The 26663-nt window shown below is 47.6% G+C and overlaps 3 protein-coding genes and 1 long non-coding RNA gene across 15 annotated transcripts in view; 2 read left to right on the plus strand and 2 right to left on the minus strand.

The window, feature by feature from the left end:
• The window catches only part of myo1eb (myosin IEb), a 30715-nt gene extending 11027 nt beyond the window's left edge, over positions 1–19688 (plus strand). The window contains exon 28 of one of the 4 annotated variants that reach the window (XR_005100734.1): positions 19642–19671. The gene's annotated coding sequence lies outside the window, so the exon portion shown is untranslated. Of the gene's footprint in view, positions 1–19639 lie in introns of all 4 variants that reach the window. The other 3 variants (XM_037274880.1, XM_037274879.1, XM_037274884.1) reach the window with 3 other exon arrangements.
• On the plus strand, positions 1373–11559 carry prune (prune exopolyphosphatase). The gene is made up of 9 exons (XM_037274989.1): positions 1373–1653; positions 2076–2186; positions 2256–2461; positions 7564–7748; positions 7812–7970; positions 8041–8132; positions 9488–9646; positions 9792–9882; positions 11278–11559. Exons 1-9 carry the CDS (start codon positions 1615–1617, stop codon positions 11490–11492), a joined length of 1257 nt encoding a protein of 418 aa, XP_037130884.1. The 5' UTR covers positions 1373–1614; the 3' UTR covers positions 11493–11559.
• Positions 8818–26078, minus strand: polr3glb (RNA polymerase III subunit GL b). 9 transcript variants are annotated; one of them, XM_037275023.1, is made up of 9 exons: positions 22269–22442; positions 20332–20380; positions 20103–20209; positions 19895–20033; positions 19757–19828; positions 15596–15652; positions 13127–13218; positions 12814–12909; positions 12416–12757 (listed from the first exon to the last, which is right to left on the minus strand). In XM_037275023.1, the coding sequence occupies exons 3-9, from the start codon at positions 20202–20204 to the stop codon at positions 12671–12673; spliced, it is 645 nt and encodes a 214-aa protein (XP_037130918.1). In that variant the 5' UTR covers positions 20205–20209; positions 20332–20380; positions 22269–22442; the 3' UTR covers positions 12416–12670. The 9 variants fall into 9 exon arrangements, with proteins under 9 accessions (XP_037130919.1, XP_037130918.1, XP_037130914.1 ...); XM_037275024.1 differs by lacking the exons at positions 12416–12757; positions 20332–20380 and adding an exon at positions 8818–9918 and having other exon boundaries at positions 22269–22448; XM_037275019.1 differs by lacking the exons at positions 20332–20380; positions 22269–22442 and adding an exon at positions 25893–26078.
• On the minus strand, positions 16158–17377 carry LOC119136487. Its single transcript, XR_005100753.1, has 2 exons — positions 16397–17377; positions 16158–16341 (listed from the first exon to the last, which is right to left on the minus strand). It is a non-coding gene; the product is annotated as an uncharacterized LOC119136487 (long non-coding RNA).
• Positions 26079–26663: the final 585 nt, after the last annotated feature.

Here is a 26663-nt window from a genome sequence, read left to right on the forward strand (position 1 = left end):
TTACGTGTCAGAAATATTTTCGCGGACCGGCCTTTATATAAATAAATAATAGATTTATATAACTAAATAATACATTTATATAAATAAATACATTTATAATAAATATATGAATACGATGAAATAAAATTATACGACTGGCATAAAAACAAGTATAAACGACATTAAAATAAAACTCACCATTACATTGAATTAGTGGGAGCACTGAGCTTGTTTCTCAGAAACGAGCCGGTCCCATCTAGGCGTAATCGGAGACAATGACACCCGAAGTGGTTAAGGTTTGTCTTTTAATGCAGGATGCTTGGTCTCCATGTGCCGAAGCAGTTTTGAGGGCTTCATTGCTTCGTTAGCTAGCCTGTCGCCACATATTATGCAGAGTGGGCTTGGCGTGTCATGGTCTTTTAAATGCAGCTTTCCTTTTCTTAGAAGTCGTAGCCTCTTCTTCTTCCGTCTCCTCATTGGGCTTTTTTCCCTTTCCGAAGAAGCTTTCCAAACATCTCTGTTTCTTGCTCATTTTTGCTTGCTTCGCGGGCTCAACTGAGGTGACATGTCACGTGACCGAGACGAGCGTCTTGACCTGAACCGACGGATGTAATTGGTAGAGAATCGCCAACTTTTTTATATTTTTCAAAATAAATACTTACTCATTTTTGCTAGCTTTGCGGGCTCGACTGGGGAAACATGTCACGTGACCGGGACGAGCGTCTTGACCTGAATTAATTGATCGTCGATTAAAACTTTTTTTTTTTTTTTTCTGTGTGGCTTGGCGGCCCGGTACAAAGTGACCCATGGACCGGTCCGCGGCCCGGTGGTTGGGGACCACTGCTCTACATGATTGACCTTTGAACACCAACCCCACTAAAGACATTTTAAAAATAAAGCTTACTGAAATGACTAAAAGAACGTAGCTAGCGTGCAAATAAAAGATTTGAAAATGCTTAAATATGAGAAACAGTTCTCGAAAGACATAAATTCAAGATTTGCCTTTTTTAGTTCGGTCATGTTGCTTCCCGGTGCTGGTGGGAAACGTACGTGCCTCGAACACGAGTCCCGTCCTGTTATGTTTGAACGTGACTGAACGCAGCGACGTTGCTCGGCGCTTGACGCACGCGGGAAGACTTCGTAAAAGCCACCAAATCGTGCTGGCGTGATATGTATTTGCCCGTTAATGGCGTCACTGCATACATTAAAGGAAATGATAAAGGGTGGTGGTGAGGGGTATTTGAAAAAGAGCAACGTACACGTATTTCGCCGAAAATAGGGCACGTGCGACACAATGTGTGCGTGTTGTTTATTCTGTTAATTGGAGGGGCTTCTAAAGCGTCTCTTCATAAACAAAACTCAGAAACACTTTTTTTACAATTGCGATAATCGTACGAGATGGTCGCTTTTTGATGACGTAATCATCGCGCCGAACAACGACCAGGCTTCCCTCACAGCCAACTCTCGGACTGGAGCTTGGATGGATGTCAAATATGGAGCCTCGATGACACAACAGTAGACGAAGCAAAATATTCCCATTGGGAGAAGACCGTGAAGGCAACTTAACCTCTCACACGCTCATCGCCACACAGCAACACAAACATTCGATCACTGGACCGGAACCGTGCATGACCCATGGACGACTTTCTCTCCGCTTGCCATGCAGCCGTCCAGGTAGCGCACGCACACACACGCACACATGACAGGCGTGCATCCACGACGGGGATGACAGTCATCGAAGGTGGGGCCGTTTGACATATTTTTTGTTTGACATTTTCTCCCTGGAGCAACGCGAACGTGAGCTTGCCTCAATCCCGCGAGACATGGAGCTGCGTCAAGCGCAAGAGAATGGCAGGCAGTCACACGTGGCCTCTGCCAATCAAACTTTAAAGAGAACAGTTTTCGCGGTTGGAGATTTGCCTCGTGTTGCCAGTCTGATGTAGGCTGCTAGACGTCGAATGTCGCCTGTGGGATGTTGACTGCCCGGTGTCGATTGTCACATATTGGGTGTGGAATGTCACGTGTCGGGGGGCTGTTGTAGCTCGTGAGACGGATGCTGCATGTCATATGTTTTTTGTGGGCTGCCCTTGGCTCAGGCAAGTGCCGGCTTGCCGTCGGGCTGTCCGTTCCACGTGGTTCTGGGAAACGAGGCCTGCGACCTGGACTCCATGGCATCCTCATTGGCGTACGCCTACTTCCTGTCCAAGGTGAGCCCATGTCCCGTCTCGCCTCGTCTCGTCCAATGTGCTGTGCAAGCGGCCACCTTTTCTGGGCAGACCTGTGGCATCGAAGAGGCGCTCGTTGTGCCGCTGCTCAACATCCAGCGGGAGGAGCTACCGCTCCGCTCCGACAACGTGTTCCTGCTGCGCCAGATAGGCCTGTCTCCGGACCTCCTGCTCTTCCGGGACCAGCTTGACTTGGTGGCGCTGCGGCGGTCTGATCGCCTGCGCCTCACGCTCGTCGACCACAACGTCCTTCCCAGGTAAAAACTTGGAAGGTGGCTGTCCTGCAAGTAGGCACGAAAAGCTCATAAAAAGTGCATCAAAACAGTCAGACAGGTTCCATTTGTAGTGATGTCCAACCAGAGGCGGTCCTCGTTACTTTTGCGCCCAGGGGGAACCATCCATCACGGCCCCCCCACCCTGCTCACCCCCCAAAAAAAATTTTTTGCAAACACCATCTGGTCCGTCAAACATCCTTAACTTAACATTGATCACGTCACGCATGCATGCATCAGGTGATGCGGGTAATGCGTACACTGTCCATTTTTTCATATAATAATACATTTTATTTATAAGGCGCCTTTCAAGGCACTCAAGGTCGCCGTACAGACATAAAATAGCATGCACAATTAAAAGAAAAAAAGAAAAAAAAGAGTATAAAAGCAAAAAACCCTGCAGCAGAGTGATGAATTCAGACATATGCCTGCCTAAACAGGTGGGTTTTGAGGTGGGATGCGAACAGATGAATGGAGACAATGTTTCTGATGTCTGGGGGGAGAGAATTCCAGAGGCGCGGGGCAGAGCAACTGAAGGCTCTAGCCCCCATAGTGGACAGACGGAATGAGGGGACAATGAGGGTGATAGTGGAGGCAGACCTGAGAGACTGGGTGGGAATGTTGATGTGCAGGAGGTCTGACAGGTATGGAGGGGTGAGGTTATAGATGGCCTTGAATGTGTGGAAGAGAATTTTATAGTCAATGCGCTGTTTTATAGGAAGCCAGTGGAGTTGGTGTAGAACAGGAGTGATGTGATGGTGGACAGGGGTTCTGGTAACGATGCGAGCAGTAGCACTCTGGACCAGTTGCAATTTATGGAGGAGTTTGTTGGGGAGACCAAAAAGAATGGAGTTGCAATAATCCAGACGGAGGTGACGAGCGAGTGGACCAGGATAGCAGCGCTGTTTGGAGTGAGTGATGGACGGAGGCGGTTGATGTTAGGGAGGTGGAAATAGGCAGAACGGATGATGTTGTTGGTGTAGGTGCTGAATGATGAGGTGCTATCGAGGACGACACCCAGGCTCTTAGCCTGAGGGGAAGGGAAAACCGAGGAGTTGTCAATGTGTGAAACTGGGTTGTTTGTTGAGGGAAGCTTTAGAACCGATGAGTCAGGTCAAGTTTATTTCTATAGCCCTAAATCACAAGCAGTCTCAAAGGGCTTCACATATACAAAACAAATTGACAATTATTCTCAAAGCATCCCCTGATCTTAAGTTCCCAACAGGGCAAGGAAAAACTCAAAAAAACTAGGGGAAAAATCAGAAACCTTGAGAAGGGACCACAGATGGGAGGATCCCCCTTTCAGGATCACCAGGCTGCAATGGATGCAGAGAGGGCACATAAAATACATAATGTAAAAAAAAATAAAGAAAAAGTGGATGTCCAATTCAAAGCGAAGAGCTGCAGGAGGTACCCTTGATTGTCCTGGTAGTGTCTTCGAGGGAGGTAATCCGCTGCAGTTCCCTCATCTTGATTGGTCCACGAGAATTCAGACAGCCGCTGTCAGCTTGGGTGTCACCTACCCACCTCCCCAGCTGTGGAGGGGTGGGGGGGCGAAAACACAAACTCCAGCCGAATCGGTCACTACAGGTTAATTAAAGGCCATATCGTAGAAATGTGTCTTTAGACGTGTCTTAAATGTTTCTACTGAGGTAGCAGTTCTAATATCCATTGGTAGGGCATTCCAAAGCTCTGGAGCCCGAATAGAAAATGCTCTAGACCAGGGGTCCCCAAACTTTTTCCTGTGAGGGCCACATAACCTTTCCCTTCTCTGATGGGGGGCCGGTGTCAGTTTGTAACAGAAAAAGTGTGACGATCGTAGGGGAGCTTAAAATATTTATTGTTTTCCAGAAAGCCACATATAACCAAATAACGGTTATTTAATAACCCTTTCCAGGTTCTTTACAGAAAAAAAGTCAGGAAACAAATAATAACACTATTAATGAAATAAATAATAACTAAATAACCCTCTCTGAGTTCTTCACAGAAAAAACAGGAAATAAATAATAACTAAATAACTCTCTCTGGGTTCCTCATAGAAAAAAAAGCCATGGAACATTAACTTTCTGTTGTGCCATGCACAATCTTAACAGATAAAAGTTCAGTTGTCAGAGCAGAATCTCTCTGACACATATGAGCAGTCTCTTAAAGTTCTTGTGTTCCTTCCTTATAATCCTTTTGTAGGTTCCAGTAGGCTTGTAGACACCGCTGTCTTTTTTGTTAAAGTTTGCTAGTGCGTCATAGTCTGGAGTAAAATTTGTTGTGGCAATTCTTAGGCGAGATCCGAGGTGTTGGTCCGTTTACCTCGATCTGTGACGGTTTGATGTTGACGTTCATGTGGCTGAACGTCACGTCGCGTACGTCGAGCCAAATTGGCCACTCTCTTTTAAACGCTCGGCACTGTGTCCACCTTGCTTTTCCTTGGGCGACTCATTTTAATGGAAGGATTCCAGGGGAAGGTTTGTGGGTGGCTTTAGCGCAAAACTGCATCTGAAAGCTCAGCGCGCGAATTACAAGAATGCTGTCGTCACAGCCCACGCTCTAAATTCGGGACTGATACAAATAGAGCGCGAGTGCGCCATGTCCGTACTACTGAGTACGTACACGCACTTGTGAGTGTGCACCGAGCTTTCTGACACGGCTTCCGGTAGTAAATGCGCAGGCGAGCGCTTCCCCATCTACTGGGGAAACGCAGTCATTGCAGGCAAAATGACCAAAAAAAAAAAGTTTAATAATACAATTTGTTCAGGGTTGGCGGGCCGGATTAAACGGTCCCGTGGGCCGTATCCGGCCCGCGGGCCGTAGTTTGGTGACCCCTGCTCTAGACCCTGCAGACATTTTTTTGGCCCTCGGCGTCACTAAAAGACTAGCGTTTTGCGAGCAGAGGTTACGAGACGGAACGTAAGGAACAACTAGGTCGACGAGATATGAAGGCGCTAAGCCATGCAATGATTTATAGGTTAATAGAAGAACCTTGAAGTCACATCTTAAATGGACCAGGAGCCAATGTAAGTTGGCTAATATTGGGGTAATGTGATCAAATTTTCATTGTCCGTGAGAGCAGCCGTGCAGCAGCATTTTGTACTAACTGTAGATTTTTGATACTGGACTTAGGAAGACCAGAGAATAATGCGTTACAGTAGTCCAGGCGCGACGTAATAAACGCATGTTTAATATGAAGACTACCTCAGTTTTGTCACTGTTAAGTTTAAGGAAATTTGAGGTGAACCAAGACTTGATTTCATGAAGGCCCGCACAGAGGGAGGAGGGTGGTAGGGTGGAAGGGGGTTTGGAGGAGACGTAGAGCTGGGTGTTGTCCGCGTAGCAGTGAAAATTAATGTTATGTTTCCAGAAAATCAGGCCAAGTAGGAGGAGGTAAATGATAAATAAGATGGGACCAAGGACAGAGCCCTGAGGAACACCAGAGGACAGGGGGGAGGGGAGAGATGTGAATGATTTTAACTGGATAAATTGAGAGCGGCCAGAGAGATATGAGTGGAACCAGTGCAGGGGTGTGTCAGACAGTCCAATAGAGGCTCGTCGGTCAAGGAGGATGGAGTGGGAGATGGTGTCAAAAGCTGCGCTTAAATCAAGGAGAATGAGTATGGATATTAGACCAGAGTCCGCTGCAATAATTATTCTGACTATCTGCTGTTTGCACATTTGCTCCACTTTTGCTCCTCTTATTTATTATGTTATTTGTTTATTTATTATTTATTCATCACTCTTATTTATTCTTTGTTTGTGCCTTCTTGTTTTTATTTTTTGTGTTGTTTACTTGTATGTACGTATATTGTGTACTATATCTTGTCACCGTGGGATAGTGGGAACGTAATTTAGATTTCTTTGTGTCTTGGCATGTGAAGAAATTGACAATAAAGCAGACTTTGACTTTGACTTGATAAGGAGATCATTTGTGATTTTAATGAGGGCTGTTTCTGTACTGTGTCGAGGGCGAAAACAGGACTGGAACTGCTCATATAAATTATTACTAGAGAGGTGAGTGTGGACCTGCGATGCAACAGCTTTTTCGGGGCTGAAGTTATTGAGGATATTGGGGTCTGAGCTAGGTTTCTTAAGAGTTGGTGTAACTGCAGCATATTTGAAAGATAGAGGGACAGAGCCAGAGGTGAGGAAAGAATAGATGATGGCAGTAATCAGGGGCAGCAGAGAGGGGAGAGAGGCTATGACCAGGGAAGAAGGCAGGGGGTCAAGTTGACATGTAGATGGCTTTGAGTTTCGGATGAGTTCAGATAGGTCAGCAGCAGAGGGAAGTTGGAAGCAGGAAAGAGAGGGGGGAAGAAAGGAGATGGACAGCAAATGGAAAGCACAGGTAGCACCTGGGCGGTCAAAGACACGCTTCAGACAGACAAGTCCGCTTGGGAGTTGACCCAGAATGAAGCCAACAGTACCACATTCATCAAGGTTTGATGGTCTGCTGCAGACTTTGCAAGAAATCAGAGCAAAACGTTAAAAATGACCGGAGAGCAGCGGCAGCAAGTCGCGCCAGCGTTCACTCACATCCGGTTCCCAAAATGCAAACGGATCAGCTTTCGAGGTGAGATGAGGTGACGAGGTGATTTTCTTTTTTTTTTGTGTACATTTTTCACATAACCCAATTGATTACATGTGGATAGGTATTATTATTTTTATGAATAAATACAATTTATTTGGAAGCAGTTGTGTGGCCTTGGAATCCCTCACTCCCCTTCCTTTGCTTTTCCGCGCCGGCCGCTGCCCTCGTGCCTGCTCGGAGCAGGCAAGAGAGGCAGGGAGGGAGGGGCAAGGCGAGAGGGGAGGGCTGCTCTTCTGACACACGCACAAAGAACGAAAGAACCCCGACTCTCAGCAGCAAATTGACATCACCCCAGTGCCCGCTGAACAGATTTGAGATGGAACTGAGTGAGCTAGAAAACTGGCGATTTCTTTTTTTTTTTTTTTTCTTGAGCTCGCTCATGCGCCCCCACTTGGATTGCGCCCTGGGCAGTCGCCCATATTGCCCATAGCAAAAACCGGTCCTGTGTCCAATCACTGGCAGTGGGGGCTTAGGCGGAGTGAGGTGACCTGTCAGGTGTTTGTCCCTGCAGTTCAGATGCCAGCCTTGAGGGGGCGGTGGTGGAGGTGATCGACCATCACATGCTGGAGCGAGAGCCCAGCCCCTCCTGCCCCGCTACCGTGGAGACAGTTGGCTCCTGCGCCACCCTGGTGACTGAGCGCCTCCTCCAGAAGGCACCACACATCCTGGACCAGCAGCTGGCGCAGCTTCTCTACGGTAAGCGAGGATTTAGAGCCGCCTGGTCGCCCATGACTGACGAGCATTGGGTGCGTTGTTTAGCGACCATCCTGGCGGACTGCGTCAACATGGCACCCGCGGCGGGGAAGGTGACGGCTAAAGATAGCCTGTTCGCTACCGCCCTAGAAGCACGTTTCCCCTCCCTGCCACCGCGTGCCGCTCTTTTCCAGGCCCTGCACAATGCCAAGTTTGATGTGTCAGGTGAGTCCGCCCTGCTCGGGGCCTTTTATGTCATGCGTGAGGTCACATGTGATGATGTCATCGTCTTCAGGCCTCAACACGGAACAGATGTTGATGAAGGACATGAAGATGCTCAAAGGAAGTTTGTCCATGGCCATCTCCGTACTCTACCTGCCCATTGAGGTTCTCTCACTCTCACTCACTCTCACACAGCCCTTTGTGTGTGTGTGTGTAACTCGAGGTCAGGAAAAAACTTGTGTCAATGAGCATGTGTGTTAAAGCTTACATATCACTATATAAATTGTGTGTTGAAGTTTACATATCACTAAATTTATTATGTATAAATTCTTCAATTTTACGCATTCAGTTGTGGTCTATGTAAAGTGGAACAGCGCATGCTGTTTTGTTGCGGTCTCTTTAAATGCAAATGAGATACTTCACACCCCACTCCTTCCAGGCCGGAAGATGTGCGCCTCCCTTTCTGGTCGGACATATTTGTAGTTTTTTTTAGCTGAGGTGGTGTTTACTTGCGCCGCAAACTTTTTGATTGATTAAAAGATGGCAATGACAGAAGACTTGTCAATACATACATAACACGTAACAAAATAAATCCCCTCACAATATTTATGAACACGTCTTGGAAACAAGCACTGCAGTCTCCTTCACTAACGGTTAGTGAGAAGCTAAAGAATACATTTAACACATTATTGTGTTCTTAAGAATAAAACAGCACCTTCAATGCAATTCATCTGATACAACTACTCAAAATACACTCACAAGAAGTGAAAATATAGAGCGCACAGCTCTAAAATCAGCAGAAAGACTAACGCCAATGCTATGAAAACAAGTGCATAGAAACGCAATATTATTAAAGTGAAATACAGTTTATTTTTATGTCATCTCAAGTTTACCGCTTTACTGTGTTCGTCGTTTCCATAGATTGAAGGAACTGAACCATCAACGAAACAAAGTTGGCAAATCCTTCTCTATACAGACAAATATTTTCTGAAACACTCGTCCTTGAACTAGCAGGACTCTGCCCACAGATGTGGGAACCAAGCTTGAAAAATAACATTTGACCAGGCACTTCTATGATGTTCTGATGCTGGGGGACAGTGCAATAAGTTGTGTGATGCATCCAACAATGAAACATTTTGATCCCTCCACTTCGGCATCCTTGAGTTGTTTGGACTACAAAAGTCTCTCAGAGTAATAAAGATGGCAGATTTGCGAAACCGTTTGGCCGCACCCATCTTGTTTGGTAGTTCCGCCCCAACAAATGTGACGTAACAGATAAAAATAGGTAATGGATAATGGAGAAAAATGAACGGAGTAAAAAATAGCCCCCAAACAGATCATAAAGGTATCTCTGCAACACCTGGAGGGATAGATTACACTTTTCTACAATCTTGGAGACTCCAAGTGCACAATAAAATGAATATAAAAGCAAAAAAAGTGGATTTCCCATGATGTGTCTTCGTGGGTCATTGTGAGTGTGTGTGCGAGTGTTCGCTTGCATGTGTTCGTGTGTGTGTCAGGTGTTCCTGCAGAGGGTGGAGCTAGAGGAGAAGCTTTCTGGATTCTGCCGCAAGTTGGCTTTGGATGTGCTGGTTTTGATGAGCATCTCCTTCACAGAGGCCAAGCAGCCCATCCGAGAGCTGGCACTCTTTAGTCACAGCGCCACCTGCAGGGAACAGGTAAGTTGCGCGTGTGCGCGCACGAGGCTGGCTCTGGAAGCCCCGTGTGCCCTGTCTCTTTATCTGTAAGGAGCCGCGATGAAAGTGGTGCATATGTTGTGTTGAAATGACCTCTTACGACCACTCCCCCGCCCGCTCCTGACAGGTAAGCCACTTCCTGGAGCGGGCCGGCGACCCCGCCCTGGACCTGCATGCTATCAGCTGCCCTCATGACCACATGGCGGCCTTTCACCAAGGTAACGCCCTCCAACGTTTAAAATGAGCACCATGAGCTGCCGGTGAAAAACAAACACCATGCCGCAGTTAGAGTTGGATCTCAGCCATTGGAAAGTCACAATCTGATTCGGCATGGGCAATCGGGTAAAATGGAATTGTGGTTTGAATTTTGGCTACTCGTCATTTTAAAAGCCTTCTCATCCAAGAAAACAAAGCCATCAATGTGCCTCCCTGCGAATGCACCGCTGCGGCCAGACTCTCAGCAAGGCGAGCCCGCCTTTGCCTCCGCCGCTTGGTGATGCGCCCAGCCTGGCCGAGCTTTTTGGAACCGTCTCGGCTGTTGATTCTCAGCAATTTGTTGTGTTTTGATCAGGCGCAAAAGTTGAGTGCAAAATCCCTAATTGCGTGCCCTGCATCCAAATTCAAACTTTTGTTCCATTTGTCCTAGTATGGCTTTATTTTTTTTCTCTTGTGGGAAATAGGTCACTTAGTGACATACAGTATCTCACTAAAGTGAGTACACCCCTCTCATTTCTGCAATGTTTTAATTATATCTTGTCATGGGACAACACTGAAGAAATGACACTTTGAGACAATGTTAAGTAGTTACTGTAGAGCTTGGATAGCAAAGTAAATGTAGTGTTACTTCAAAGTAACTCAAAATACAACAATGAATGTCTAAAATGCTGGCAACAAAAGTGAGTACACCCCAACTGAAAATGTCAAAATTGGACCCAAATGTCGATATTTTGTGTGGCCACCATTATTTTCCAGCACACTTGTCTTTGTACTCTTCTCCTGGTTGCCGCCACACACGCTGGGACACCATCTGAACCAAATACTATGTTTATCTTGGTCTCATCAGACCACAGGACATGGTTCCAGTAACTCATCCATATCCTGAAGACAAGCAGACTAAGGATATGGGTTACTGGAACCATGAATGGTGTCCAGCATGTGGCGACAACCAAAAACTAAAAGGGTTACGGTGGTGCTGAAAAATAATGGAAATGAGAGCGGTGTACTCACTTTTGTGAGATACTGTACATGTGGTTGACGTTAGGATGAAAGTGTGAGAAGGTGTGAAGACAACAAATTGTTGAGCTGCAGCTTTCACCCCACAATGAGTCGCGCGCACCAATGAGCAAGCTGCCCCGATGAGACTGACGACACTGTGACAACTTGGACCAAGCAGCTTTTCCTCTCAAGGACAGGCCGCTACTGATTCCTCAGCCTTTCACTCTCATTGGTTGCTGTCGCTCTCTCCGCTGTAGTTTGTCAACCTCCTCAGAAAGGTTATTGGAATGGAAACCTGCAAACCTTGGGCCTTCTTCTACTCATCGAGGCCTTGTGAGGGCAAAGCAGCGTGGAAGGTCACCGCCAATGGGATTGACTTTGGTCCGTCTGTTCTTCAGGTAATGCGTCGGCGTCGCGAAAGAAGATTCTGCCGCTGCTCAAAGACTTTGTGAGGGTGCGCCGCGGCCAGGACAAGGACGACGAGGACGGGGAGCGCCGGGTGCCGCCCACGCCCGCCAACAGCCTGGTGGAGGGCTGCCCCCTGGACGCCGGTCCACCCCCCATCAGCGCCCACGCTCTACACGACAAGTTTGGCCAGATCGACGCTCGTTGAGCCCGCAAGATGTGCTCTTCTCCAACCGAACTGTCATTTATGTGCAAATAAAGGTAACAACCTCAAATGGGTCGCTTTTCTTGCGCATCGCAGCAGGCAATGTCGAGTTGGGTGAAAGGCCCTCGGTGTGTGTGAGAGGAGCGCTTCGTAGGAGCGCTTTGTGCATATTGTGGCTTGCGCTGGCATTCTAAAGTCAAGTGCCACTTTAGGACTGCTCTGCCCATCGGGAAATGAATCGGCTGGCAAATGTCGAGCTCGCCAGCAGATTTCACCACACTAAGCTGACGTGGTCTGGATGGTGGGATTGGCTCCCGACTCCATCCTGTTGCCAAGCATGCAGGATGGCCGCCCTCTGGCACTTCTCAGTTGCGCAAGATTTTGTGGGACGCCCCATGGTCTGACCTTCTACCACTGACAGCTAAGTGTGTGTGCTACATGAAGCACTGCGTGTGTGTTGATGACAGTGTCTCCTTCCCACAGGACACCTGCGTGTGAATTTACAGATACGAGAATAATGCGCGATGAGAGCGGCGCCACGACAACCGGTACCTGGCCTGCCAGTAGGCAACTACACATCGACAATTTATGCCACGTTCTAGGAAGGTGGGCCTGTTGCAGCAAAGATGGCCCGACAGCCACAACTTAACTCGTGTGCACACGATCCCAAGGGGCGCTCAACTTCTCGCACGACCCCAAGGGGCACTCAACTTCCCGCCTTGCAGCAAACAAAAAGGGGTTGCTCTCCTCAAATTGGGGCAAACACTTTTCACAACACTCTTGACGCTCCTATCTATGGGCTTCCCAATTCTGGCTTAGCATTAAGCTAGCCAAGGCCAATTGATGTTTGGTGAGCTGTCGTACTTTGTGGCTGTCTTTGCCCACGCATGTACGCACACCGGCATCATTTTCGTACATCTTTTTCGCACTGAAGCCCGCTCCTGTCTCAGCTTTTGGCTCTCACACAAAGCAACCCAACAGGCCAATTTAATGATGCCTAAGCTGAAAATCTCAAGTCAGACCACTCCTATGCTACTTCGTCAAACAAAAACAAGGATTTGGCGTAAAACTCACTGTATTTCAGTAAAAAGTGAACATTTAACATGAAAAGGAATTAAAAAAAGAAAGCTCGCAAAGTGGTCATTTCGTCTGAGTGTTGCCACGGCAATGGCCTGAAGGTTTCAGTAAACGGCTTCGTCCATGTCGTCGTCGCTTTCGGTGCCAAAATCTTCGCCGTTGTCAAAGTAGGACATGATGTAATCCGTGTCCTGTCACAAACGCAGAGTGACCTTTCAAAATAAAAGCCGTTCGTGCACGGGCTCACCTCCTCCAGCTCTTCTTCGTACTCCTCGTCCACCTCCTGATCGTCCTCCTTCTCCCCCTCGTCCTCGGAGCCCCGCTGCTCCTCGTTTGCCAGCGTCTCCGTGACGACCACATGCGGCAGATGATTAAAAGAGAAGTGACGGACAGCAGCCACGTGTCTACAGCGCAACCGAAGGTAGCGAGCGAAACGTGTTGAAGGTGGTGAAGAGAGTGGAAGGCAGCATTGAGGGTGGCAGCGTGTATTGAAGGCGGAATGAGGGGTGTTGACGGCGGCGAGGTGGACTTGATGTTGGCGTATTTAGTGGTTGGCTCACCTCCAGTTTGAGGAGGACTTGTTTTTCTTTCACGCTTTCCTTCTGCTCATCAGCCCGACCTCTCTTGGATCGCTGCGCCGCTCCAGACACACCTAACGTTTGGGTTTGAGCAAGGACACTGCATTGTGTTCTGGATTTATTTGCTAGTGGCTAAATTTGGCCAAGTTGTTGAGTGCCATGCCAGACACACACATCCTGCGTTGGATTGTCAGTGCCAAAACTGGTGAGCATTTCTCTCCCTCTTTATTAATTTAGGTGACAAGCTGACAATCACCTTAAATTTGTTTAAGTGGCATTGACTGCCACGCCAGACACACACATCCTGTGTTGAATTGTCAGTGACAAAACATGCGACACGTCGACGTTTCTCTCGCCCTTCATTAATTTAGGTGACAAGCTGAAAATCACCGCCGAATGTTTAACTGACCAAAATGTTGCGCTTCCTTCAAATCCAAAGTGATGCATGCTACCATCTCCTGGAGTCTGTTAATCGCAATGGACGTAATCTGACCGATTGATTAGTGGCTGGCGCCTGGCGGGCAACGCTTGGCTTCAACGTGGCCCAAGAAAAACATTCTCGGCCAGGGATAACCAAAGTCTGGCCCGCGGACCGCAATTTGCCCGCGGGCTGTATTGTGGACATCAAATCATTGGACATAAATTTTCATCAGGCCCGCAGCCTGTCATAAAATCTATATGTGGCCCGCCCGCACTGTTGAAGTATAAAACACACACGCAGGCTACAAAAGCTATTTTATATTTACCCAGCACATAGCAGCACCACTCTAACGCACTCTGGCTGCATGAACCTGTGACTCTTTACGGCCAATTACTGAAATGGCGACCACAAATAAAAATAGGAAAGTTGACAGGGAGAGTCGGCGCTTTCAGAACAAGTGGAAATATGACTATTTTTTCATTGAAATACGAAACAACTGTGTCTGCCTAATTTGCCAAGAGACTGTCTGTTTTAAAGCAATACAATGTCAATAGACACTACCAGACGAAACATGGTGACATATACAACAAGGTAACGGGGAACGAACGCAGCGAAAAACTGCAGCAGCTGGAAGCTGATTTAGCAGCGATTTTTCACAAGAGCCCGAGAGTCAAATGAAAATGCCACAAAGGTGAGCTACGAGGTGGCAAGGCTGATTGCGAAGCACTGCAAACCTTTTACCAAGGGTGAATTTATCAAAGACTGTGTGATGTCAATGGTAGAGAAAATCTGCCCTGAGAAGAAGCAAGAATTTGCCAATGTTTGCCTGGTGTGAAGAATTGAAGATATTTCATCACATATTTTTCATCAGATATTAAGAGGCAGTTGGGGGCCAAAGGAGAGGAGTTTGACGTGTTTTCCTTAGCTTGCGACAAAAGCACGGACGCATCGGAACCGCTCAGTTACTTATGTTTTGAAAGGAGTGGACAGTGAAATGAATGTGACTGAAGAGCTACTTGACCTCAAGAGCCTTTACAAGCCAAACAAAAGGAATGGATTTATTCACTTCTGTTTGCTCCGCCGTAGATTACATGAAACTCCCGTGGGATAAAGGGATTTTTACGAATGGCGCACCTGCTATGGCTGGCGACCGGAGAGGATTATCAACCCTAATCTGTAGCAGTCTGTGAAGGAGGTAAAGCTGTAAAACGTCATTGTATTAATCACCAGCAAGTTCTCTGCCAAACATCTAAAATATGATCATGTTATGAGACTGTTGATGAAGGCTATTGATTATATCCACTCTAAAGCCGTGTGCCACCATCAGTTTCAACAGTTTCTTATCAACATCCAGTTGCTCCAGACCACCTGAAACTGCAACAAACTGAAACATTAAGCTGCAGTGTGACGCAGATTGCCGCAGTCGACAACTACAGCTCTCTCTTGCGGACTTTTACTTTCTTTCATTCAAACATTTGCTAAGAAAATGCTGAGCTTGTTTGGCTCGACGTATTTGTGTGAGAAGACCTTTTCGGTTATAAAACAGAGCCGCATGAGAACACTACTAACTAATCCTCCTTTGCGTGACAGCTTGCCCATCAAAACCACTGCCTTTGAGCCAGACGGTGTACTGCAGTTCAGATAATTAATTTAGTTTTGTGACCATCAAATCCACATTTATGTGTTTGTACTCCTGAATAAGATTAGCTATTTCTCAGTTTTGAATTTAAAAGTTCCAATATCTTGTCGTGTTTACAGTGAGCATTTACTTGCCAATAATGTCAGTTTTCAAAAAACCGAACATGTTTAAGCTTCTAGAAATATAAATGAGAAAGGCTCATATAAATTGAGTGACTTAGTCAAATTTGTTTAGATTTGAGTTCCATGTCAAGAATGTCAGGCTGAATGGTCAGCCCTCACACATTTTCACCTCACCAAATCTGGCCCTCTGGACACCTGTTCTCGGCAGTCAACGATGATTAGCCCGCTTCTACTCGCCGCTGTGCGTGCGCGTGTTTCTATGCACTCACCTGTTTTTAGTGATCTTCTAACACAAAGTTGTATTTCTTTTGGGAACCTCTTCCAGTCTGGACAACAAGAAAAAACAGAAAATAAAAGTGAACCCGTTGAGGCAAATCTGCAAAAGACACTCATGTGACTGAAAACGGCAGCGGCGAGCTGGCCAATGCAAGCGAACATCTGAGTTCTCAAGACTCAAAAGGAAGCTGGGAAACGGGGCGACCAGCTCGACTCATGGAAAAGGAATGGTGGAGGTAAAAAAGCTTGCAGATGCTCTTGGTTTGTGCGTCAATGTTGCTCAGGCTTGTAATATTTGCACTCGGGACTTAAACACTGCTGCTGTGTTGCCCTGCTTGGTTGAGTCTTGGATTGATTTCATTTCATCGCAAGAGCCAACAGTTTTATTTTCATGACTGAAATTCAAATCTAACTTCAACCCTGTTGAACCTCCTTGGGGGACACACGCCGACTGGGCTCTTGTATTTTTTTCCATGGCTCTTCGGTGTGTTCAACTTTTTTTGAAGACAAAACCTTATGAGGAACAAAGAAACAACAAGACGTTCCGTTGTGTCCGCGGTCGATGACATTGAAGCTTAAATTTGCTTTGCTTTATAGCTGGTGACTTTGGAACATGGCGTATCGTTTGACAACTCTTGAGTACATACAAAAATGCCAATCGAGCCTTCGCATATCAAATGTTGTCGTTGGTGAACCAAAAGACAATGGCCCAGTAGAGACCCTGGTCGCAATTGAATGGCTCCAAAATGTATTGAAAGTAGGGCTCCTAAAATCTGAAAAGTAGATTCAAGAACCACCATCTCTTGGCAGCAATTGTACTCCTAGTTGTTGAGCAGATCTCCTTGACGTGGAAACCGATAGCGCTCCCTAGTGGCGGGATGCTGAGTAAGATCGTCCCCACACATCATGGCAAATGTCGTTGACCCTCAACCCCCCGCTTCTGACTGCTTTGAGAGCGAACCGTGTTGGTTCGCGAGCCTCGGGATGGACCCCGCTAGTTTAAACATACGTCTTGCCATTTGGGACTCAGGCGGCAGCAATAAGCGGAGGGTCGGCCATTCGAATCCCGCTGAGCTTGCCGCTCGTTTGGTGGCAGTCGGAGGGTCCTTGGTGCGCATCAGCAGCCACGCCTCCGTCTGTCGGCCTGCCTGCACGGGGCAGCCGTGGCGACTGTCTAAAGCCAACGCATAATAATCGCGACTGGAGTACTCGATGGTCGTGAAGCTTTGCCTCACACAATTTGTCTCCTGCACTTGTGCGCGAGCAGGAAGTGGTCTCCCCCATTTTGACTGTCCTGGGAAAACAAAGCCACCTTATCGTGGTGGAGGGGTTTGCGTGTCCCAATGATCCTAGGAGCCATGTTGTCTGGGGATTCATGCCCCTGGTAGGGTCACCCATGGCAAAAGGGTCCTAGGTGAGGGGCCAGACAAAGCACAGCTCACAGAAGCCCCTTATGAAGAAAAACATAAATGGACTTCATTTTCCATCGCCCGGACGTGGGTCACCGGGGCCCCCCTCTGGAGCCAGGCCTGGAGGTGGGGCTCGAAGGCAAGCATCTGGTGGCCGGGCCTTCGCCCATGGGGCCCGGCCGGGCACAGCCCGAAAATGAGACGTGGGTCCCCCTTCCCATGGGCTCATCACCTGTAGGAGGGGCCAAAGGGGTCAGGTGCTAAGTGAGCTGGGAGGTGGCCAAAGGCGGGTACCTTGGTGGTCCGATCCCCGGCTGCAGAAGCTGGCTCTTGGGACATGGAATGTCACCTCTCTGGCTGGAAAGGAGCCCGAGCTGGTGTGCGAGGCAGAAAAGTTCCGATTAGACATTGTCGGACTTGCCTCCACACACAGTTTGGGCTCTGGTACAAGCCCTCTTGAGAGGGGCTGGACTCTCTTCCACTCTGGAGTTGCCCACGGTGAGAGGCGTCGAGCAGGTGTGGGCATACTTGTTGACTGGGCACCGGCACATTGGGGTTCACCCCAGTAGCCTCCCTCCGCCTTCGGGTGGGGGGACGGGTCCTGACTGTTGTTTGTGTCTATGCACCAAACGGCAGCTCAGAGTACCCACCCTTTTTGGGGTCCTTGGAGGAAGTGCTAGAGAGCGCTCCTTCTGGGGACTCCATTGTTCTACTGGGTGACTTCAATGCTCACGTGGGCAATGACAGTGAGACCTGGAAGGATGTGATTGGGAGGAACCCCCCCCCCCCCCCTGATTTGAACCCGAGCGGTTTTCTATTATTGGACTTCTGTGCTCGACACGGATTGTCAATAATGAACACCATGTTCAAACATAAGGGTGTCCATGTGTGCACTTGGCACCAGGACACCCTAGGCCGCATTTCGATGATCAACTTTGTAGTCGTGTCATCGGATTTGCGGCTGCATGCTTTGGACACTCGGGTGAAGAGAGGCGGGGCTGTCAACTGATCACCACCTGGTGGTGGGTTGGCTCCGATGGTGGGGGAAGATGCCGGTCTGATCTGGCAGACCCAAACGTACTGTGAGGGTCTGCTGGGAACGTCTGGCAGAATACCCTGTCAGGAAGAGCTTCAACTCCCACCTCCGGCAGAGCTTTTCCCACGTCCCGGAAGAGGCGGGGGACATTGAGTTCAAGTGGACCATGTTCCGTGCCTCCATTGTTGAGGCAGCCGACCGGAGTTTTTAAAGGCTCTGGATGTTATGGAGCTGTGCTGGCTGACACGCCTCTACAACATTGCGTGGACATCGGGGACGGTGCCTCTGGATTGGCAGACTGGGGTGGTGGTTCCCCTCTTTAAGAAGGGGGACCGGAGGGTGTGTTCCAACTACAGAGGAATTACACTCCTCAGCCTCCCTGGTAAGGTCTATTCAGGGGTCCTGGAGAGGAGGGTCCGTCGGGACGTCGAACCTCGGATTCAGGAGGAGCAGTGTGGTTTTCGTTCTGGCCGTGGAACATTGGACCAGCTCTATACCCTCGGCTCAACCAGTCCACAGGTGTTTTGTGGACTTGGAGAAGGCGTTCGACCGTGTCCCTCGGGAAGTTCTGTGGAGGGTGCTTCGGGAGTACGGGGTGCTGAACCAACTGATAAGGGTGGTTCCGTCCCTGTATCATCGATGCCAGAGTTTGGTCTGCATTTCCAGCAGTAAGTCGGATTCGTTCCCAGTGAGGGTTGAACTCCGCCAAGACTGCCCTTTGTCACCGATTCTGTTCATAACTTTTATGGACAGAATTTCTAGGCGCAGCCGAGGCATTGAGGGTGTCCGGTTTGGGGACCTCAGCATTGCGTCTCTGCGTTTTGCAGACGTTGTGGTGCTGTTGGCTTCTTCAAACCGTGATCTCCAGCTCTCGCTAGAGCAGTTCGCAGCCGAGTGTGAAGCGGTCGGGATGAGGGTCAGCACCTCCAAATTTGAGTTCATGGTTCTCGGTCGGAAAAGGGGGTAATGTTCTCTTCAGATCGGGGATGAGATCCTGCCCCAAGTGGAGGAGTTCAAGTATCTTGGGGTCTTGTTCACGAGTGAGGGCAGGATGGACGTGAGATCGACAGCCGCGTCGGCAGTAATGCGGACTCTATACCGGTCTGTCGTGGTGAAAAGAGAGCTGAGCCAAAAGGCAAAGCTGTCAATTCACCGGTCGATCTACGCTCCTACCCTCACCTATGGTCACGAGCTATGGGTCGTGACCGAAAGAACGAGATCCCGGATACAAGCAGCCGAAATGAGTTTCCTCCGCAGGGTGTCCGGGCACTCCCTTAGAGATAGGGGAGAAGCTCGGTCATCTGGGAGAGACTCGGAGTAGAGCCGCTGCTCCTCCACGTTGAGAGGAACCAGATGAGGTGGCTCGGGCATCCCATCAAGATGCCTCCTGGACGCCTCCCTGGGGAGGCGTTCCGGGCATGTCCCACCGGTAGGAGACCCCGGGGACGACCCAGGACGTGCTGGAGAGACTATGTCTCTAAGCTGGCCTGGGAACGCCGGGATGAGCTGGATGAAGTGACTGGGGAGAGGAAGTCTGGGAGTCCCTCCTAAAGCTGCTGCCCCCGCGACCCGACCCCGGATAAGCGGAAGAAGGTGGATGGATGGATGGATGGATGGATGGATGGATGGATGGATGGATGGATGGATGGATGATGGATGGATGGGAAAACAAAGGTATGGCAAGCGGGAGTCCAAGTCCGTAAATGTACCTGTGATCCAGTTGGTCAGCGCGTCCGTTTGCTCGCTGGAGTTGTGGTATTTGTCTGAATATCTTTCCACATCTGAATATCAGATCAAAATCAAACAATGGATCTAGATATGTGCAGCAGCAGCGCAAGGTCTCTGACCTGCGTGTGACCTGTGACCCGCGTGCGGCTGGATGAAACCTGGTCGCGCGCCCATGGCGCCTCTGAGCTCCTGCTTGAGGGCCAACAGGTACTCTGCCTCTTCGCCGCACGTCAGGGGGAGGGGCTTGTGCTCCATTGCCTGCGCCGCACAGGAAAAAGGTCAAAGGTGACAGGTCGAGCCGGGCCGATTCCGATGTCGGTCACTTACGGGAAACAGAGGACTGGGCTGCTGGACAGACGGCAGGAGCGGTTCGCCTCTGGTGACGCTTGCGCCCTCTGCACCGCGCCGGCCACGGCCACGCCCCGACATTCCGCCTACGAGCCGTTTGTGCAACGACAACAGTAAAAGTGTGACTGTTTTTGCTTGGAAGGTGGTCGCCGTGGCAACGCAAGAAAAACACAACTAATGTGTTCATGTAAGATGCCACGGTAGCGACCTTTGGCAGCCGGTTATGAACTACAGTGCCTTCAAAAAGTATTTCCCTCCTGAAGATGGCACAAAATAAAAAGGTTCAAGAGTGCACCGTATATCATCCAAAAGTAGGACTGCGAAAATAAATAACAGGTCAAATCAACCATAGATGAGAGGTAGAAAAGAAAAAGTTCAAATAAAATCATTAATGTTCAGTAGAATATATTTGACCAAATGTTTGATCAAATCAACAACACTTACATGATTTTTTAATTAAATCACAAAGTTAAAGTTAAAGTCCCAATGATCGTCACACACACATCTGGGTGTGGTGAAATTTGTCCTCTGCATTTAACCCATCCCCGTGTGATCTTAATCCATCCCCTGGGGGAGAGGGGAGCAGTGAGCAGCAGCGGTGCCGCGCTCGGGAATCATTTGGTGATCTAACCTCCCAATTCCAACCCTTAATGCTGAGTGCCAAGCAGGGAGGCAATGGGTCCCATTTTTATAGTCTTTGGTATGACTCGGCCGGGGTTTGAACCCACAACCTTCCAGTCTCAGGGCGGACACTCTACCACAGGGGTGTCAAACTCGTTTTTGTCGCGGGCTGCATTGTAGTCATAGTTTCCTGCGGAGGGCCATTATGACTGTAAACGCCTTATATTATTTACAGTATAGGCTACCAGGGGTGTCAAGATCCTTTCCTCGGGGGCCGAATCCCTACATGTTTTCCAAGTTTCCCTCGTTAAACACAGCTGATTCAATTAATCAGGCTCCTGCTGAAAGTGAGGACGAACTGGTCATTTGAATCAGGTGTGTTTAACAAGGGAAACTTGGAAAACATGTAGGGATTCGGCCCCCGAGGAAAGGAGTTTGACACCCCTGCTACCACTAGGCCACTGAGCTGGTAAATATTATTATAGCTGGTAACTATTTTATATTGATTAAAATACATCAATTAACCAGCCAATTAATGACAAACCTCTACATACAATTGCTTAAACATATAAATTTTTCAACATATGATGTGAAATTAGATCAAATATTTGACACAATATCAATATAAAACAAAAACAATTCATCATACCATGTGAAATTAGATCAAATATTTGACACAATATCCAAAGTAATTCCCAACATGGACGTCATCATGTTTAGCCCGCTAGACAGCGGCACGTCGGGGTGACACCTGCGTGAAGCTGGCCCCCCACTTCCTTACAATTAAAACAAGACATCATAGGAAAACATGAGCGCGGGGTGCGTGTGAGTGATCTTGCAAAACAATATCACCGTGAAAACGTGTCAACAATCATTAAGCAGAAGGGAGCCCTCAAAGCGGTCAAGCGATCCAAGGGGATCCCCATCATCTCTAAATGTCAGAGCCCTACTCTGGAAGAGATGTACGCCTTTTGCTTATATGGATAAAGGACAAGGAGATTGCTGGTGAAAACGGAACGAATTAAATTTGTATGTAGAGGTTTGTGTTTGTTTTAATTGGGACGACGATGAATGACTGAGAATGTTGCGTTTAAATCGCCACCAAGCCATACTTTGTTCAGCCATCAAAAATTCGATTGTTGGTTTACTTTACTCTATCTCATATCCAACTTGGACGTAATGTCATTGGAGACTAGTGATGAAGTAGGTTCTCCTTTCAGTCGTGCACTGTACAACGTCGATAGAATGGTGACCGTGACGTTGTCAGCGACAGAAAAAGCGCGCCGTCAAGCACAATCGGAGAGCGGACATATTTTGTCGTAGTTGTTGTCCGTCTTACTGGCCACAGTGTGAAACAAATGAAGCAAGTTCTCCAAGCAGACACGACAACAAACCTTGCTTGAAGCTCCACTCAAGCGTAAAGCGCCACTCAAGCGTTGAGTGAAGTTCCACTCAGCAGTCGTCGCAATGCACTAAAGTCAAATCTTTCGCACAAAGCTTTCTCCTTTCCATCCAAAGTCTTACTTCGGCTGAGTCGTCAGTCGGCTGAAAAATGAAGCCTTTCGTAGTTGCCCGAGTCATTACGCGCCAGCCGCCATCTTCCCATTGTTTCTACTTTCGGCTGTTTGGATCCTTCAGCCAATCTGACGTCAGCACGCCGCCTCCTGGCGGCTCGCCGAAGCACTGCAGCAAACTCACAACTTCCGAGCCTGGCAAGCCAGGTCATTGCTACAGCGATCGGTCTGGTGCTAGTGGCTATAGTGTGACTATAATAAGACACACTCGACTCCGTGCGTGGCGTTCGTGATGACGTACTTTATTTTCTCTCAGACACGTACCACCTCCAGTGCCGGCTCTACGCAGGGGCAAGAGGGGGCAACCCTCAAACAGATGTCCTGCCCCCTCGAATCAAACTTTTAGAAGTGTAAAATCCGCTGATAGAAACACACGTTAATCAGCCCCCTCTCTTCTCTCATGTCGGTGCAGTGTGTGTCCTCACACAGCCTGCTGTCAGGACTCCGCGCTTTGCAGCTGACGTCATCAAGCTACCCACATTAGCTTGGCGGCCATCATGGCGGTCAACTTTTCAGTGCCGGTCAACGACTCACACACGCTTTCTTGTTATATCTGCTGCTATTTGAGCTTAAAAATGCCGGATACCTGCTGTGCTGTTGGATGTAGCAATAGACGAGGCGATAAACCAAATCTTAGCTTCTATAGATTTCCGGCGAACATGAAAAAACGTGATAAATGGATCGCGGATATTCGTCGTGAACGATGGAAACCTACGATTTACACAAGGATATGCAATGAGGACTTCATATCAGGTATGTAAACAAACTATTCACCCCTGATTTGTTTCACAAAATGTGAAATAATACAATATGGGATGATACAAATATGATTGTTGAAAATGCTGGGTGCATTTTTAGAAAGGCAGCAAGAGCAGCAAGGCAGGGAATGGGATGATTTCTTCAGTTCACCCCCCCCGTTTTTATTTTGTGTTTATTTTTTCATGATGCTTGAAAACGTTATCAATGTAAATATTGAATTATATTTATTGGTTAAGTTTTCAAGCCAATCAGATGTGGCATCATGCAAAAATAAACAAATAATAAAAATGGTAGCAACTTGAACAGACAGGTACAGTATCTGAATGATTTCACTCTATTCAGTTTTTTAATATGTCAAGTTATGAAATGCCATTACAAAACAAATCGACGAGGTAATTATAAATATCTGGATATGAGCGTTCAGGCAGGTCGGCTGTTGCAAAATGCTCGGGCGATTTTAGCATGCTTCTCGGTAAAAGGTACGGATCCGTTGTGCCAACAAGGTTCAACTTCTCTCTGTGACGATTCTTGGAGTCTTCATCCAAATGCCTAACTTCGTTGGATAGCAAATCAGCCATAATTCGGAAGAAATCGGTGAAAACGTAGCGCAGAAATCAGACAATCCATACAAACACGTAGGAACGAGCTGACTAGTTGACCGCCAAGATGGCGGCATAACACAAAATCACGTGATAAAACCACGTGACTGCAAAGCCTCTATACAGTCAGCGCGGTAGGAGTTGGAAGAAGCAGTAAAAACTCCACCAAACTCGTCGTAATGACCCGTGATATAACTAATTCAAGAGATTCAAGAGTTTTTTATTCGCCATGTTTGAGCGTGCCAAACAAGGAATTTGACTTCGGTAAATCACACCCTCTGTTCAACATTTAGGTGACTAACAACACTCAGGACATGTGAAAAATGGCAAATATTCTCAAACATCCCCTGATCTTAAACTCCCAAAAGGGCAAGGAAAAACTCAAAACTCCAGCTAGGGGAAATGAGAAACCTTGAGAAGAGACCACAGATGGGAAGGTCCCTCTTCCAGGATGACCAGGCTGCAATGGATGCAGAGAGGACACACAGTACAAACAGTGTAGACAAATTCAAAAAAGGTGTGGAGAGCAGGATGTTATTGCACAGTAATGACTCTGAGACTACTGTGATTAACGACAACTCAAATAATAGTTAATATAACATTCATATTATATGTCCCCCCCTGAGAGATTGCCACCTTATTGTGGTCAGGGGGTTTGCGTGCCTCAGTGACCCTAAGAGCAATACCAGCAGAAGCTTTAGTCTTCAGGTGGGACACCCAAGCTGGACAGGTCTTAGTGTAGAGGCCTGACAGAGTGCAATCCACTTCTCCAGGTTGAGATCTGGACACACAGAAAACAACTGCCGTGAAGAAAACACTAACAGTGTTAAAAATGTGTAAAAAAAAAAAAGAACATGCCCCCTTCACATTTCTGACTTCCCCCTCTTATGTGCATTCCTAGAACCGGCCCTGACCACCTCTCAACATCCCGCATGGAGCAACACTCGATGGACGCGCCCTTAGTTCCAACAGTGGGGACTGGGGAGTTGTGTTGAGGTGGGGCAAACCTTAGCAAGTTCGAATGAACCAATCAGTTAAGAGCATAAGTGCCATTGGGGAAATTAATCCACGTCTCCTCCTGAAACAAATGCTTCTTCCACTGCCGTTGTCGATCGGGTCTTTAGTAATGACTCGACGTGTTTCTAGTTATTCAAAACGGAGTTTAAAGCTGAATTAAACTAACTCTCGCGCGCCTTTTTGTGACGTTGCACACGAAGGATACACCAGATCACGTCAACGAATTTAATTTCGTTGCTATATGGTTCTAGCTAATGGGCAACGTGCGGCCCGCGGGCCACATCCGGCCCACGGGGCCGTTTAATCCGGCCCGCCAAACCTGAATAAATTGTATTATTAAACTTTTTTTTAATTATTTTCCCTGCAATGACTGCGTTTCCCCAGTAGATGGGGAACCGCCCGCCCACGCATTTACTCCCGGAAGCCGTGTCAGAAAGCTCAGTGCACACCCACAAGTGCGTGTACGTACTCAGTAGTACGGACCCGGCGCACTATTTCTATCAGTGCCGAATTTTGAGTGTGGGCTGTGACGTTAGCATTCTCGTAATTCGCGCGCTGAGCTTTCAGATACGGTTTTACGCTAAAGCCACTCACAAATCTTCCTCTGGAATCCTTCCATTAAAATGACTGGCCCAAGGAAAAGAAAGGTGGACACTGTGTGCCGAGTGTTTAAAAAAGAATGGACAACAAAATATTTTTTCGCTTAAATCCGATCAATGCCGGTTTGTCTGATATGCCAAGAAACAGTTGCAGTATTCAAGGAGTACAATCTTCACCGTCACTTTGCTACGAAGCATACTAACTACGCTAGCAGTCAACACATAAACGGGCGGCTACAGCGGAGAGGTTGACAGCTAATTTGAAGACTCAGCAAAACTTTTTTCACCGACAAACTGCGGATCAAAAGTCAAGTACAGAGGCAAGTTTTTGATGCACCACCTGTTTTCGACTAATCTTAACTTTTAAAGTTTTTAAGGCCGACTTTAAGGAAGTGTTTCCCGTTTCCTCACCTCTGTCACCAGGTGTTTGTGAGTTAAAGCTCTGTATTGATTTTCAGATATCCGTCACCGTGTTGCCGTTTTGATTTCTTTATTTAGATGTATTCTTTCACTGATTCTTCAAGGTGATATATTTGATCAGAATGTTTGCCGTTTGATGTGATTTCGCCTGATAAAATAAACATCTTTCATAAATCTGACCTGCAGGTGTTACAGGTTAACTTGCTCCCATGTTATCTTGCTCCCCGTCTCCAGTTGCGCTCGTAAGGGTAAAGCAAGTTGCACAATCTTGTGTTTCGTGACTGCAGATTCGTCACAAGCGACATGAAACTTGCCTGACTGCAAAACTGTTCAAATTCTCAATAAAAACGTTGAACGAAACGTCTCGTTTACATTTCCGACTGGCTGCAAGAAATAGCAAACACAAAAATTAAAAAATAGAACAGTCATAACCAGGATTTGAACCCATGACGCAAAGTAATAAAGAATAGCTCATGGGTCATCGGCTTAACCGCTATGTACACCCACTGCTACCATGGCAAATTATCTTGGATATAAATAAAACCAAATTACCCGGTGAGGGTACGAGTTGATCTGATGCCTAGTGTATACCCGCCCATGTTAACTGGCTCCTCGGAACCAACTTGACATGGTTTCGTTTCCAGGCTTCACGCCAACCTCGCAGTCGGGCATTATGCATTTATGACATGATCAACTTTCTAGACACATAAGGAATGTGTCCAAGCACTAAAGCAATGTTATATTGATTGGCTTTGCGTATTAATAAGCGTGTGGAGAGAACAGAATTTCATGAATGGTTGTCTGTCATGTGACGCGCGATATTCAAAAGTTTACAGCTGAAAAGGTGGTACACTTGCACAGCCCCCCAGCCAAGGATGGTTTATTGTTCTGTTAACAATGTTGACATTCGAAAGTCCTTATAGGCATTTGAATACACACGCGCGCCCGCAC

Source organism: Syngnathus acus, chromosome 16 (genome assembly GCF_901709675.1).
Source record: "Syngnathus acus chromosome 16, fSynAcu1.2, whole genome shotgun sequence".
NCBI lineage: Eukaryota > Metazoa > Chordata > Actinopteri > Syngnathiformes > Syngnathidae > Syngnathus > Syngnathus acus.